Source organism: Pollachius pollachius (assembly GCF_949987615.1).
Source record: "Pollachius pollachius genome assembly, chromosome: 2".
Taxonomy (NCBI): Eukaryota; Metazoa; Chordata; class Actinopteri; order Gadiformes; family Gadidae; genus Pollachius; species Pollachius pollachius.
Window position 1 is genome coordinate 7,386,019 of NC_136935.1, and position 16,086 is coordinate 7,402,104.

Below are 16,086 nucleotides of genomic sequence, written 5' to 3' on the forward strand. Positions count from 1 at the left end.
TTGGGCCATTGAACCATATTTGGAGACGCCTAGCATGATAGTCACTATCACAAGATTGGTCATTTTACATTTGTAATCTTTAGTTCAGCGAATAACCAATCACATGGTTCTAATGTCAGGCCACAGTGCCAACCAGAGACTTCCTGTGCAACCTGATCACCACATCCAGGGTACAACGTTCAGGGGAACATATAATTTATTACCAGACCTTTGCTCTGTTGTTACCCATCGCAGGTGAATCCAGTGTTTAGATTGGTCATTGTTCAGTTCCACCAACGACTAAAGGCTACAACATGTTCGGGTAAGGACCTCTGCCTGTGACTTTTCATCATTAAAATGGAGATCAACCAGCATTATCAAAACACAATGATTTGTTGTGTTTCTTTGCAGGACTTCCCTGATCGTATGTTTCTCTCTGCTGCTGCATGGAGTAGCAGCAAAGCCGTATAAACCCTTGGTATGTACCGATCACAGGTAGAACCAATGGCGTGTCATTGTTCTGTCAGAAACAGTTAACCTAACGGGATCATGACTAATAAGAGTAATGCTATTTTTCTCATTTCGCAGAATGGACTATCAATCCAAGACACAATCATGTAAGTCAAAAAAACGTTACACTCATTCTGGTGAGCCAAACTACACATTTGGGCAACAAATATCAATTAATTAGTTTAATTGATTGAATCCTTGAGGAATCCTGTTTATGAGGGAACTATGTGACTTCTCACCGAATGACGAGAAACATGTACGAGACCTAACCCACCCTCAATCAAAACACAAAAACCTAAAGGTACAAGCGTAAAGTCTTAAGTCTTATAGCTGAATTTGTTTAATTTATTTAATCCTTGAGGGGTTTATGAGTGAAGCACCTGACCTTTCACCTAATGACAAGAAAAATGTACGAGCCCTAACCCACCCTTTAACACAAAGACTCATACAGTAGAAGTGTGAAGTCTTTAGTAAATGGACTGCATTTCTCCAGCGTCGGGAGCAGTCAGGCTGAGGTCTCTAGCTCAGGGACATCTCCACACTCAGCTAGGAGGGGGCCGGGGATCGAACTAGCAACCTTCTAGTTACCAGCCAACCCGCTCTACCTCCTGAGCCACATGCCGCCCCATAGCCTTATACCTGCCACTCCTGGGCCTTTATCCTCCAGGGCCGAGGAGGGGGAGGAGCAGCACTGGGACCTCCAGGTGGCACCCCCAGAGAGCCTGGACATGACCAGCTACGACATCGACCCCAGCATGAAGATCTGGAAGAGGGTGGACCAATCGGGACCGGACGGAGAGTACCAGATGGCTGAAGGGGACCAGGCTGAGCTCCACCACCCCTCCATGGTGGAGGTGGTCCCCCTGGACCAGGCGGAGGTCCCCATGAACCAGGCGGAGATCCACCCCCCCTCCATGGTAGAGGCGGTCCCTGTAAACCAGGACGTCTCCGACCCCGACCCCGCTGAGCCAGACACGGCCGTGTGGGACGACCCGTGTCAAGACGAGGTATGCTCGCATGAAGTCATGCGAGCATACCTCGCCCCGCTCTCCGGCAACATCGCAGGGGGCCGCCTGGACCCCAAAGGGGACATCTGGACGCCGGTGGACGTGATGACAGGAAGTGACGTCATGAGTCCGCCGGGCGCCCGGTTGCACTCGGAGCCAGAGGAGGACTTCGACGACCTCTACCACGCCGACCAGCCCGAGGTCGTTCAGGTGGAGGTCCAGCCCCCGGCAGGAAGTAACATCAGGGAGCAGACAGGGGTCCGCTTGCACCTGGAGCCAGAGGAGGACCTGGACGACCTGTACCACCAGGACCAGATCGTACCGGAGGAACCGTATCCGGGACTCACCCGGGACCCGCACGTTGACGAGGATGATCTGTGAAGACCAGTGATCCCCGTGTTGTGATTGGCTGATTGTTATGTGATGTCACCAGTGGCCACTCCCAACTGTACCTGATTTATCCGGCGTCACGTTCCGGTTGACTATTCCTTCAGTTTGACAATCGTCTGCGACAATAAAGACCTTTTAAATTGCTGTTGTTTACGTGTGTGTTATCATCAAGTGCAGATTGTGTTCATGGGATCATTTATTTGCCAGGATAATCAATTTAAAACGTTGCAAATGACATGTAACCAAGGATAATGGTTACATGTCACATGTCATTTGTAAAGTTTTCTATTTAATACACATATTTGGCTTCTCTAAGACAGTTTACAATATTCATCATAAACAATGAGAGATCAGCAAATTAGGTCTGTGATTAATAAAACGATCATTATTAAAATACCAACTGAGAAATTACATATTTGTATTTACAAAAAAAGATTTTGTCATACAACTCAAATGGCATTTTCCCTTTATTATAAAGATATAAATTCACAGTTACAATTACAGACAAAAGAAATAACAATGAATCATACTTCCTCAGACCCACAAAGAAAGGGATGACCAGCTGTGCGCCGGAGCGATCCTCTCGTACGCTTCTCGTTCACTTCATCAGTTGGTCGGCCGGGATGATGCCCTTCTTCAAGATCAGGTTACCGTAGTGAGACGTCTCACTGGAGGGACAGAACAGAGCCAGCGGTGTTGAGAATGACCATGAACATGGCATAGGTAGTGACCATGAACACTACCTATGTTACAGCATAGCTTGTATAAGTAATATTTCATCCAGATATTATTTATTGTAGTTATTCAATCAACTGCGGAAGATTGTATTGTACTTGTTGGGTAATGCTTATGAGTAAAATATCATTTGTAATACCTTTTGTAGACAGTGTAACACAAATGCACCCACAGTATATAAATGAATACAATCCTCCTTACCCGGTTGCAACAACAGCAAACTCTTTCTTAGCGCGCTCATAGAAGGCAGATATCTCAACTTGTTTGAGAGATTTCTAAATTCAGACAACAAACAACAGGTAGTAACTCAATAATCAACCAACGAATAGTTCCTACTCTACAGGAATACCTGACAAATACCCTTCTTGTATTGTAATGTGTGTTACAGAGTTGTGTTGATTTTAACATGATTGCCCTTTGGAATGGTAACTTCATCAAATCAGAGTTTTATCAACCATAAGTTGAGACTCTGGGGCTGTCTTACCGGCTCCTGCATAACCTGATTCACAAGATGGCTATAACGTCCCCATACAGGGACTTCCAGACCGCTCATAACGTCTGCCTTAACCAGGGCCATCACTGCAGCCTGTACAGTCATGGAGGAAACGGGTGTATAGTATAGAAACGGGTGTTACTGCTTAATGCTGAAACAAAGACCAGTATTTCATGTCATGATAACAATGTGCTGGCCTACCGGAGAGGAAAAAGAGAGGAGGGAAGAGGAGGGAAAAGTTTCAAAATGGCTTCTAAAAGTAGAGGGATTCCCAGACCTAAAAATAGTAAAAATAATAAAAAGGCAAGTCAGTTTCCTTACATATATTTTACTTAACCTCCCGCAATAGTTAGCACGAAACACTCCCGTTTGGTTTAATAAGAGATGCACATACCGTCAGCCCTTATCTCCTTTGGACCGTGACCACAAACAGAAGACACCGGGAAGTTGACATCGGCCAGAACTGAAAACAAAGTTCAACCACACAACCGCAAACCACACAACATCAAAGACACGTCATGTCTCCCACTGCCATCATGTTATCATGTTGTCCCTGACTGCAGCATGAGGGGTAGGGATGTCTGTCATGCAGGTTATGTCGTGGATCTCAGAGGAAAGACGTGCAAGAACCATGCAGGCCTACCCAGTTCATCCCCGTGGCCCATCTTAGCGAGAGCGTAGAGCAGCTCTGGAGACAACAACGCGGAAATCCCTTTCAGAACCATCTCTGCAGCCGCGGTGGAGAGAGGAAGAGGTTCAAAACAGAAGATCACGGGGTCAGAGCTGATTGGTCGGTTTTGGGGGAAGGGCTGTCGTGATGAACCAGAAAGTGAGGAGCTGACGGCAAGTTCTTCTTCTTATTAAATCATTAATATGATTAATTAATTGACGGAACAATGGCTTAAGTAGGCCTGATTATTGTATAGGTTACACATTTGTCCATTTAGGATTACTTTGGTAATAGGTCTACTCAAATTATACTTGGTTACGCATTGGCCAATGTGATAGCCTAATTAAATATAACGTGCTATATTTTCATAAATACAACCAAAATATTTTCTTTACAATTTCCTTTTAATATTTTGCTGGGACTCGAGTCGGTCCGAACCTCGGACTCGTATTCTTCTAGCAGACACCCGTGCGTGTGATTCTGGTGATGCCAGTGCACGATACGACATCATGAAAGTGCAAGGGCGTAGGAACCGGGGGGGACGGAGGGGACATGTCCCCTCCAATATCGGAGACAGGCACATTTGTCCCACCTAAAAATTATACCGGATCTGTCAGGTTTCCGATATGTGTCCCCACCAATGTTAAACTCATTCCTACGCTCCTGTGAAAGTGAGTCCCTTGCTTGATCCGGGGCCGACACATTGAACATGCAGGAATCCCTGCTTCACTAGGCACGCTGGTGTTTCTGCAGCATCTAAGCTTGCTTGAGTGCTAAAGCCTATATGTATGCTGAACGTGTTTAACCCGGGTGTATCTCTAAACGTTCACCCTAACCCGGCAAGGGGTCAGAGGTTGCATAGCACGTGAGAATGAGGAGCATGAGATGTCCTTTGAGGGGCCCGTTCTGTCTCCTGGTCCGAGGGGCCCGCTCTGTCTCCTGGTCCGAGGGGCCTGCTCTGTCTCCTGGTCCGAGGGGCCCGTTCTGTCTCCTGGTCTGAGTTGAAGAGCAGAAGGAGTCCTTTGAGGGACCAGCTCTGTCTCCTGGTCTGAGTTGAAGAGCAGAAGGAGTCCTTTGAGGGACCAGCTCTGTCTCCTGGTCTGAGAGGCCCATTCTCCTCCAGGGGCCCCATGCTGCTCCTCTTTAGTGGGCCCTCTCCTCCAGGGGCCCCATGCTGCTCCTCTTTAGTGGGCCCTCTCTTACCCGGTTCATCACGCTACCAGAGTCTGCGCTGCCAGAATGTACCATTCTGCCTCCTTTGTCTCCGAGGAGAGCCTCAATTGGGTCTACATTTATTATTTTGACCTCACGGTCTCCTCTTCCGTCGCTGGGGGGGGGGGGGGGGGGGGGGGGAGTTCTACAATGCAATGCGGCAAGTTTTTTGTCTCCCTATTGAGATGTGGTTCCAGAGACTGAAAGCCAGCTCCGGGAGGATATTGAATACAAATTAAAATCAATTAGGCTACGGGCCCTTGAAGATTCGGGTCCCCGTGGTGTTAGGGCCCGAGGTGCTGTGGATGAACACATGAACCGACTTGTTCTGAGGCCTTCGTAAACTATTTGTTTAACGTCATCACAAAGATAATATCTACATGCTTTCGAAGTGAAGAAACGTCAACATTGAAACCAATGGCATGAATCTAGAAACTGGCAGATTATCGCACACATGTTAAATCAGTTAAACAAATTGCTGCAATTTAAGGTTGGCTCGACATCCTCCAAGAATCAAGTGATACTAGATATGTGCCCTCGTCCCTTTGTACTGTAGGCTCAGGCTCACTGGCGCCCTCTGGTGGCTCGGTCTCTGCACCCCAACCCACAGCAGAAAGATTGAAGTATCAAACTAGTTTATAACGGAGTTTCCACAGACTCTCGTAGTTTGACATTCTAAATAAGTCTTTGTCAAGCTTATTTGACTTGTTTAGTCTTGAATCTCTTGCCGACCAATCACGGTTTGGTTTGAAAAATATTTTCCGTGGATATTTTCATGGATGTGGATCACGGCTGTTTGATTGCATTTCCAAAAAAAAGTTATGGTTTAGGATGAAAGCAAACAATTTCTCAGTCAGTGCATATGCCTATTAAGCAGAGAGTCGAGACAATAAGTAACATGCATGTCTCACCATGAACATGGTGAGACGATATCAGATACAAGGTTGGTTAATTTATGTTTTCCGCGTTAACGGTTTTGGACACACTGTGTGTCTAACATTATAGCCTACTCAGTGTCGGATCTATGTGCTGACACTAACTTACCAACACAACCGAATCACTATATTCATTAAATATCTGCATACATTGGACACATTTTTTGCAAAAAGATACACACCAAGTTTGTACTAGTTCAGACACGTCTAGCCAAATGTTAACTAAGATTTTAATAGGTTTGTACATCCGTCACAGTCATGTGCACAACAGTCGGGCTATCTCAAAAGGACTTTTTTTTTTCTTGGTATACACACATGAAATAATTTCACAACCTACACTTTGAAGTACATGAACTTTACAGTACAGGCAATTCTCTAAACTGAGACGCAGTCTCAAATTAAGCCACTAGTTAACATGTTCTCCCTGCCCAGTGTGTGCCCGGTTTAAAGATTAATCACACTTGTGTCCACCGTTGTGTGGACTTCATTACCCAGGATACATTGCTTCTATGACTGACTCAGATCATCAGATAAACAAAGAGGGTCAAAACAAGACATTACCATGTTCCCGTTGCGATATGGGCTCAGCTGACCTCACAAGGAAAGAGAATAGGCTACAAGTGGATTCGCTTAGCAAGAATGGGCACAAGGAAGAGTTAATTACAATGTGGAAACCTAACTGCAGGAACAGCACCCCCTACAGTGTGAATCAACAGTGTACTTTCCTTTTAGTGGCCCCGGTGACTTGCAGGTGAAGTCAGTCAGTAACACACAGAAGATCACATCTGACGTCGCCTGACAAAATCCCACTTATCAGGGGAAGCACGCATCAAGCCGTTTTTGTAATAATCTTCGATCAGTCTCTGTAGTTTAGTGTTGGTTTACTCAACTCTTGGGTTAAACACGTCAAAGTACTTGATTGTGAACAACCTCCTTCCGAGTTTGAACAGATATTTAACAAACAAAACTTTACTGACGCCAGTCGCTGAAAGCTTGCCAATCATGATTAAATATGGGTTAGCATTACACACAAATCATCTTTGATTCACTGATCGGGGGAGAGTGATCTTTAGACCGATTCAACATGCGTCTCTGTAGCACTACATCGTATGTAGTGTCGACTTCCCATCACGTGTACATAAAGATGCCAAACACCATCAGCGGACCCCAACCCTGCACTCTTAACCAACTGAGAAGGTGTGTGTGTGTGTGTGTGTGTGTGTGTGTGTGTATGTGTGTGTGTGTGTGTGTGTGTGTGTGTGTGTGTGTGTGTGTGTGTGTGTGTGTGTGCGTGCGTGTGTGTGTGCGCGAACAGTGGGTTGAAACAGACGCAGATTAACAACGTTGAACAGGAGAGTGTTGCTGAGAGGTACAAGGTTGCCAGATTATGAGCAGGTGTCTACCTGCCGGTTTTTAGAGGGGCTTGACGGGTCCTTGATTAATAATAAGGAAAGAAATATATTGCACTCTAGATTAAGGACACGTTTTTATGTGAAATAATCACAGCCTTGTGTAGATATTTTCAGGTCATGAATTCTCAGATTTTTTAACATTTGCCAGCATTTGTGCAAGTGTGTGTAGGTCACTATTTCCCCAAATGACTGACAAGGGTCAAATGTTTCTCTGTTTGATGCAGCAGCGCTGGAATGTTGACCAGACAGTCGACCAACAAGCATTTCTCTCAAAGGGCAACCCAACAGTTGAAATGAACGTCAATGAGCATTTTTGATTGTGATCACAGTTCATTCTCCGATATCTTCTCAATTATTTAGTTAGGTGGTAAAACACAAAGGAGCCTTTGAAAAAGAAATAATAGAGACCCTGTACTCATGATCACGGATCTCCCCTCTCACGAAGGAGTGATTTAAAACACACTGAAAGCTTGTGGGCCCTCAAGGCCGTCAGATCCTGGAGAGCTTTAAAGGCTCCATGGTTCAGCTTCAGAACGACCGGCCCAGCGTGGCCAGAGACATGCTGGTGGAGAAGGGGCAAGTCCGCTGGGGACCAGTCCGCTGGGGGCCAGTCCGCTGGGGACCAGTCCGCTGGGGGCCAGTCCGCTGGGGGCCAGTCCGCTGGGGGCCCAAAGCTGGGAGATGTTGACACGTTTAAAGCATCCAACCTCCATGGAAGAGGAGCTCCCCCTGAACCAGGCTGAGATCTACCCCCCCTCCATGGTAGAGGAGCTCCCCCTGAACCAGGCTGAGATCTACCCCCCCTCCATGGTAGAGGAGCTCCCCCTGAACCAGGCTGAGATCCACCCCCCCTCCATGGTAGAGGAGCTCCCTGTAAACCAGGACGTCTCCGACCCCGACATGCCGGACACGGCCGTGTGGGACATCCCGGGACAAGACGAAGAGGAACAGCAGTATGAAGTCATGCGATCATACCTCGCCCCGCTCTCCGGCAACATCGCAGGGGGCCGCCTGGACCCCAAGGGGGACATGGACCCCGCGGACCGCTGGACGCCGGTGGACGTGATGACAGGAAGTGACGTCATGAGTCCGCCGGGCGCCCGGTTGCACTCGGAGCCAGAGGAGGACTTCGACGACCTCTACCACGCCGACCAGCCCTGGGTCGTACAGGTGGAGGCCCAGCCCCCGGCAGGAAGTGACATCAGGGAGCAGACAGGAGTCCGCTTGCACCTGGAGCCGGTGATTGGCTGATTGTTATGTGATGTCACCAGCGGCCAATCACAGCTTTACCTGAATTATCCGGTGTCACGTTCCGGTTGACTATTCCTTCAGTTTGACAATCGTCCACCACAATGAAGACCTTTGAAATTGCGCCCTTGTTTACGTATGTTCATTCATTCATTCATTAAAAGCGCAGATTGGGTTCATGGGGTGATTTGTATTGACAGAACTAAGTAATTTACTAGAGAATAAGAATAAAGAATAACAAATTGTAAACATACAAATGACCAAGGACAATGGCATGGCCTACATACATATATTTCAATGAATTCTTTGAAGACAGTCTTTTTATATATTAGTTTACAGTATTCATATTAAACAATTAGAGATAAGCAAAAATAACGATTCCTTCAACTCTAATTGTATTTCACCTTTATTATGAAGATATAAATTCACTGTCACAATCACAGACAACGAAAAAACAAATCAATCTTCCTCAGACACACAAAGAAAGGGATGGGTAGCTGTAAGGCGGTGCAGCAGTAAGACGGAGCGATCCGCTCGTACGCTTCTCGTTCACTTCGTCAGTTGGTCGGCGGGAATGACCCCCTTCTTCAAGATCAGGTTACCGTAGTGAGACGTCTCACTGGAGGGACAGAACAGAGCCAGCGGTGTTGAGAACGATGAATGAACCGGGATCAGGGCTTTAAAACGCTTCCTTTGTTACAGCATAGCTAGTATAATTAATAGTTCATCCAGAGATATTATTGATTATTGATTATAGTTATTCAATCAACTGCAGATTGCATGTAGTGCATTACTTGTTTGGTGACGCTAACGAGCAAAATATCATTTGTAATACCTTTCGTAGACAGTGTAACACAAAATGCAACCACTTAATATATAAATGAATACAATCCTTACCCTGTAGCAATAACAGCAAACGCTTTTTTAGCACGCTGATAGAAGGCGGATATCTCAACTTGTTCGAGGGATTTCTAAATTCAGACAACAAACAACAGTTAGTTACTCAATAATCAACCAATGAATAGTTCCTACTCTACAGGAATACCTGACAAATACCCTTCTTGTATTGTAATGTGTGTTACAGAGTTGTGTTGATTTTAACATGATTGCCCTTTGAAATGGTGACTTCATCAAATCAGAGTTTTATCAACCATAAGTTGAGACTCTGGGGCTGTCTTACCGGCTCCTGCATAACCTGATTCACAAGATGGCTATAACGTCCCCATACAGGGACTTCCAGACCGCTCATAACGTCTGCCTTAACCAGGGCCATCACTGCAGCCTGTACAGTCATGGAGGAAACGGGTGTATAGTATAGAAACGGGTGTTACTGCTTAATGCTGAAACAAAGACCAGTATTTCATGTCATGATAACAATGTGCTGGCCTACCGGAGAGGAAACAAAAGTATCGAGAGGGAAAAGTTTCAAAATGGCTTCTAAAAGTAGAGGGATTCCCAGACCTAAAAATAATAAAAAGGCAAGTCAGTTTCCTTACATATATTTTACTAAACCTCCTGCAATAGTTAGTACGAAACACTCCCATGTGTTTTAATAAGAGATGCACATACCGTCAGCCCTTATCTCTTTTGGACCGTGACCACACACAGAAGACACCGGGAAGTTGACATCGGCCAGAACTGAAAACAAAGTTCAACCACACAACCGCAGGGTCACAGAGAGCAGTGATCCACCCCTCCCTTACAACTCCTACAATATGATGACCAAAGAATGATATGACAAAAATAACACATCATCAAACGACCCATCATCATGTCTCCATTGCCATCATGTTATCAGGTTGTCTCTGCGCCAGTCCGCTGGCTTGTTATTGTTTAACCCTCATCGGCGCATGTGCCGTTGCCTGTCTTTCTTTCGACACAGCCCCACACTGCTCGCGCTGTACAAGTTCGGCAATCTCCATACATCGACACCTTTTGCAAACACCACCATGCACGCATTATTCTTGACACTGGTGCTACGTGCAACATGATAAGACTGTCAGCAGCACGCCGCCTTGGTTCTCATGTGACCCCGAGCTCCCAGTCGGCTTACCAGGCCGACGGTTCCTCTCCCATGAAGGTGGTAGGAGAGACCCGCCTCGCGTTCTGTCGTGACTCAAATAAATTCCACTTTGACGGCCTCGTAGTTGAACACTTGGATGTGGACATACTGGCAGGCACCCCCTTCATGTCCTCAAATGACATTTCTGTGCGTCCTGCTAAAAGACTGGTCACCGTAGCCAATGGTACAGCATTCCCCTACGGCTCCGCTGACACCCAACTCACCAGGAATGCTGTCCGCCGCACCATACTGTTGTGTGCCCCTCCCACTTCAACCACCATTTGGCCGGGTGAGTTTGTGGAGATATGCCTCCCACCTGATGCTCCGTCCGATTCGGCATATGTCTTGGAACCCCGCCTGGATGTGCGCAAGTGTGAAATGTCACATGCCTGGCCTCACCCTGGAGTGATATCAAGCGTTGCAGGCAGGGTCCGCATCCCGAACTTCTTGAGTAAGCCTCATGTCTTGAAGCGCCACCAGCACTTCTGCCAAGTGGACCCCCTCTCACCACCGTCCACACCACACCCAGCACCGGACTCTTACACTATCACGCCCATAGTCAGACACCTCCCTGTGCTGACTGCAGGTGTTAAACACTCCCGGGGCATCCAAGTGGATCCAGACAACCTACTCCCTCCCGGCTTTAAAGATAGGTTTCATACCTTGCTGGACGAATATAATGAGTTTTTTAACCCTGCTATCTCGGGTTACAATGGCGCGGTAGGCCCATTCGAATCCAAAGTGAACATGGGACCGGTTGAGCCTCCTCAACGCAAAGGCCGCTTACCCTTATATGGCAGAGACAAACTTACCGAGTTGCAACAGAAATTCGATGAGCTGGAGAGTCTGGGGGTCTTCCGACACCCAGAGGATGTAGGTGTGTCAGTGGAATATCTCAACCCTTCCTTCCTAGTCAGGAAACAGAGTGGCGGTTATCGTCTGGTGACTGCTTTTGCTGACGTTGGCCGATATTCAAAACCCAAGCCATCTCTAATGCCTGATGTGGACAGCACCATACGTCAAATTGCTCAGTGGAGACACCTGATAGCGACTGATTTGACAAATGCCTTCTACCAAATACCACTGTCGCACGAATCCATGAAATACTGTGGCGTTGTCACTCCCTTCCGAGGAGTCCGTGTCTATGCACGCTCGGCTATGGGCATGCCTGGATCAGAGACGGCTCGCGAAGAACTCATGTGCCGTGTGCTGGGTGATCTGCTTCAAGCCGGTGTGGTGGCGAAGCTCGCTGATGATTTTTATTGTGGCGGCAACTCCCCAGAGGAGCTGGTGAATAACTGGTCCTCAGTCCTACATGCTCTGAGACGCTGCAACCTGCGCCTTTCGGCGTCAAAGACTGTCATTAACCCTCACTCTACAAACGTGCTGGGGTGGGTGTGGTCACAAGGTAAGCTTCAGCTAAGCCCCCATCGAGTGTCCACACTAGCTGCTTGTGAGCCTCCGAAGACAGTAGGAGGCATGAAGTCTTTCATTGGAGCGGTTAAGGTAATGGCCGGTGTTATCCGACACTGCTCTGCCCTCCTTGCTCCTCTGGACGATGCCGTCGCAGGGAAGACCTCACAGGAGAACATTACTTGGACTTAAGAATTACACTGTGCCTTCAATAAAGTTAAGGAGTGCCTCTCCTCCAGCCGCTCAGTCACTCTGCCACGTCCAGATGATCAGCTATGGATTGTGTCTGATGGCGCCGTTAGGAGACCTGGCATAGCCGCTACCCTGTACATAATGCGCAACAAAAAGCTTGCCCTTGCTGGCTTTTTCAGCGCTAAGTTACGTAACCATCAATTAACATGGCTGCCCTGTGAGGTGGAGGCTCTTGCCATTGCTGCGGCTGTCAAACACTTTGGTCCCTACATCATTCAGTCATCGCACAGGGCGTGTGTCCTGACCGACAGCAAACCATGTGTGCAAGCCTATGAGAAGCTTTGCAGGGGTGAGTTCTCTGCTAGTCCCCGTGTGTCTACATTCCTCTCCACGGCAAGCAGGTTCCATGTATCGGTCCGACATGTGGCTGGCGCTGCCATTCTCCCATCTGACTTTGCCAGCCGTAACCTTCCTGACTGCACTGACATGGCGTGCCAAGTGTGCAGCTTTGTACAACGGACTCAGGACTCAGTCGTGCGCTTGCTGTCCAGTGATGATATCCTGGCTGGTCGTGCAAGACTTCCGTTCACGAGCAGGACAGCATGGCGGTCCCTACAGTCTGAATGCTCTGATCTGCGTCGCACCCATGCTCATCTCACTCAAGGGACACGGCCGTCTAAGATGATGACCAAAATCAAAGACATCAAAAGATACCTTAGCATAGCGTCCATAGGCAGTGATGGCGTGCTCATCGTTTCACGATGAGCACGAAACGATGAGCCTCTCTCCCCATCGAGGGAGTGCATCATTGTCCCCAGACAGGTCTGGGGACCTGGTGACTGCTTTACACTTGCAGCTTACTCACCCAATGGCGAATCAGCTCAGAAAGACAGTAGGGAGATACTTCTTTGCCCTTGACCTCGACAAGTCCGTCAGCCGGGTTACTGATGGCTGTCATTCCTGTGCTGCCCTTCGTCCCACCCCCCAGGTCATTGTAGGACAGTCATCGTCTGATCCCCCAGCTGCTGTCGGCATCACCTTCGCCGCTGACGTCATGAAACTAGCACGTCAGTTAGTGCTAGTGGTACGTGAGTGTGTGACATCCTTTACAGTGCCCATGCTCGTGGAGGATGAGGGTAGCCAGACCCTGCGGGATGGACTCATCAGGCTATGTGTGGAATTGCGCCCCCTAGATGGTCCATTTGCCGTGATCTGGAAAGACCCAGCCCCTACCTTTAGGGCCCTGGTCACCGACTCGCTCCTTGCCCAGCACAGAATTTCACTGGAGCTGGGGCGAGTGAAGAACCTTAATAAAAACCCTGTCGCAGAGAAGGCAGTGCAGGAGTTAGAAGAGGAACTGCTCCGGCAGCAGCCACGGGGTGGTCCTATATCAGCGAGACTCTTGGCCATAGCGACTGCTTGCTTGAACTCCAGACTCCGTTCACGTGGCCTGTCTGCCCGGGAAATGTGGACACAGAGAGACCAGTTCACCTGCACTCAGTTGCCCCTAGCTGATGAGGAGCTTATACGTAGACAACACGATGTACGGAGCAAGAATCACACTCACAGTGAGAAATCTAAGGCCCCTCATGGGAGGACCTTGGTCCCCTCTCCAATCGAGGTTGGCGATCTAGTTTACATTCACACTGACCGCAACAAAGCATGCAGCCGCGACCGATATCTCGTTGTTTCCATCGAGGGTCTCTGGTGTGGTCTGCGCAAGTTCGCCGGATCACAACTTAGAAACTTCACCTATCGAGTCAAGTCAACGGACTGTTACAAAGCCCCTGTCAACTGCCATGATGCCATTCGGTCCACCAGCTACGATGACGCATCTGACGACGACAGTCCTAGGTCCCCGGCTGCGCCCCAGGTGGAACCCCCCGTGCCGCCTGCTATTCCCCCTGAAATAGCATCAGTGCCCACCCCTGTGAGCCCCGTTGGGCCCCGCCTTGTGCCGGTGTGTCAACCCACTGACTTCACTGCCCCATCGTTTGATTTGCTGGAGGCTCCGGGGACGGCGTGCGATGACCTTGGTAGTGCGCCCTCTCCCCCCAGGCGATGCACCAGGCCGCGCCGCCTGCCATCTCATCTCAGTGACTATGTCGTGGACTTGTGATGGACCTGTGGCGTATCCTTTTTCAAATGTCTTATGACGTTATACTGTGTTTATGTGATGCTGTTTTATTCTCATGTGTTGGGTTGTGAAGCTGCGTAATGTGTGGTTTGCCTAGATGGGTCGTCTATTTGAATGTTTGTTCGCCATGGGTTCAGCATGTGGTTTCTGCTGCTGTGTTGTATTGCACTGGTGTCTCCCACTGGTTAGGAGGGGCTGGGGAAGAAAGGTGGTCACGCCAGTCCGCTGGCTTGTTGTCTCCGCGCGCGCTCCCCACTCCCCTTTGTGGTCCCTCAGTAAAGTTATGTTCGACTACTATACTCTCGGTTGTGAGTTTTTCTTAACTACTGGCGCTGACTGCAGCATGAGGGGTAGGTGATGCCTGTCAGGTAGGTTATTTCTGTCATGTAGTTGATGTCTGTCAGGTAGGTGATGCCTGTCAGGTAGGTTATTTCTGTCATGTAGTTGATGTCTGTCAGGTAGGTGATGTCTGTCAGGTAGGTTATGTCTGTCATGCAGGCGCGTGCGATCAATAAGGGCAGGTGGGGAAGCGAACTAATTGCAAAAGCATGCTCCCAAAAAAATAGTTCCTCAGTAAATCATTGCTCCAAGTCTATTTTTTTATAATTTGATTGTCACGTTAACTATCTATAGTTTCTGTAGCCTTTCCAACAACTTTTGCTCTGTTGACATCACATTTTGGATGATGGGGGCGATTCTAGTTGAGTTTAACGTGTCATGCAATGTTGGGGCAGGGCAGCTCAGCGATTGCGTTCCTCCGTATGTTTATCGCATAACCCTGCAGGCTGCAATAGGGATTTCAATCCGCGCTAAAAGACACCTATATGGTCGTAAGTAGTCTGCCCCATAGTCATATTCTAGAACTGTTGTTGTTTTTACTCGAATTATTCCGCCAGTATCTTCGTTTCTATATCAGATGTCGATATGGCGAGTGGTGTTGCACGTCTGATTGACAGTGTTGAGTTTGTTTATTCTTACTCATAATTAGTTTAATTAGTATGCTTTAATGTACCTCAAGAAATAAATATTAAAAAAAAACATTAATTGTGGGTGTGGTCTTACGCCAGTAGTTTCTGCCCCGCTGAAATGTAGGCTCACCGCACGCTACTGCTGTCATGTAGTTTTATGTCTGTCAGGCAGGTTATGTCGTGGATCTCAGAGGAAAGACGTGCAAGAACCATGCAGGCCTACCCAGTTCATCCCCGGGGCCCATCTTAGCGAGAGCGTAGAGCAGCTCTGGAGACAGCAACGCGGGAATCCCTTTCAGAACCATCTCTGCAGCCGCGGTGGAGAGAGGAAGAGGTTCAAAACAGAAGATCACGGGGTCAGAGCTGATTGGTCGGTTTTGGGGGAAGGGCTGTCGAGAGGAAGAGGTTCATAACAGCCAGTTCACCGGATCAGAGCGCGTCCTCTGATCGGTTCTGGAGGATGGGCTCCGTGATGATCCAGGAAGTGAGGAGCTGACAGTGTTCTTATGCAGTTATTCAATTATTAATATGACGAATAAATTGATAGAACAAAGATGTAAGTAGGCCTGATTATTGCATAGGTTACCAATTGTTACATTTACGATTATTTTGGTAATAGGTCTACTCAAATTATATTTCGTTACGCATTGCCCTGTGTGTATAACGTTCAATATTTATTTCTAAATAGAGCTAAAGGCAATCATCGTGGCAAAATTTTAAAAT

General features: G+C 47.9%; 3 protein-coding genes across 3 annotated transcripts; 1 reads left to right on the forward strand and 2 right to left on the reverse strand.

Annotated features, from left to right (window-relative positions):
* Window positions 1-214: 214 nt before the first annotated feature.
* Window positions 215-1,978, forward strand: LOC307071834 (uncharacterized protein). Its single transcript, XM_079730937.1, has 4 exons — window positions 215-301; window positions 391-457; window positions 568-596; window positions 1,157-1,978. The coding sequence occupies exons 1-4, from the start codon at window positions 294-296 to the stop codon at window positions 1,875-1,877; spliced, it is 825 nt and encodes a 274-aa protein (XP_079587063.1). The 5' UTR covers window positions 215-293; the 3' UTR covers window positions 1,878-1,978.
* On the reverse strand, window positions 1,755-3,842 carry LOC307071835 (fucose mutarotase-like). Its single transcript, XM_079730938.1, is given in 8 exon segments — window positions 1,755-1,871; window positions 2,417-2,554; window positions 2,823-2,896; window positions 3,106-3,207; window positions 3,316-3,324; window positions 3,327-3,391; window positions 3,509-3,577; window positions 3,758-3,842. Coding segments are annotated over 7 exon segments (471 nt in total). The 5' UTR covers window positions 3,840-3,842; the 3' UTR covers window positions 1,755-1,871; window positions 2,417-2,484.
* A 5,137-nt stretch (window positions 3,843-8,979) lies between these two features.
* On the reverse strand, window positions 8,980-15,688 carry LOC307071836 (fucose mutarotase-like). The gene is made up of 6 exons (XM_079730939.1): window positions 15,587-15,688; window positions 10,161-10,229; window positions 9,982-10,052; window positions 9,772-9,873; window positions 9,489-9,562; window positions 8,980-9,210 (listed from the first exon to the last, which is right to left on the reverse strand). Exons 1-6 carry the CDS (start codon window positions 15,666-15,668, stop codon window positions 9,141-9,143), a joined length of 468 nt encoding a protein of 155 aa, XP_079587065.1. The 5' UTR covers window positions 15,669-15,688; the 3' UTR covers window positions 8,980-9,140.
* Window positions 15,689-16,086: the final 398 nt, after the last annotated feature.

What these genes read in the sequence shown, in the direction of transcription:
- LOC307071834 (XM_079730937.1), top strand. An exon ending in CAAAGCCGTATAAACCCTTG is followed by an intron (nt 458 to 567) that starts GTATGTACCGAT and finishes CTCATTTCGCAG; the next exon opens with AATGGACTATCAATCCAAGA. An exon ending in TCAATCCAAGACACAATCAT is followed by an intron (nt 597 to 1,156) that starts GTAAGTCAAAAA and finishes TTTATCCTCCAG; the next exon opens with GGCCGAGGAGGGGGAGGAGC.
- LOC307071836 (XM_079730939.1), bottom strand. Translation starts at nt 15,668, where the DNA reads ATGGTTCTGAAAGGGATTCCCGCGTTGCTGTCTCCAGAGCTGCTCTAC. An exon ending in AAAAGAGATAAGGGCTGACG is followed by an intron (nt 10,053 to 10,160) that starts GTATGTGCATCT and finishes TATTATTTTTAG; the next exon opens with GTCTGGGAATCCCTCTACTT. An exon ending in ATACTTTTGTTTCCTCTCCG is followed by an intron (nt 9,874 to 9,981) that starts GTAGGCCAGCAC and finishes ATGACTGTACAG; the next exon opens with GCTGCAGTGATGGCCCTGGT.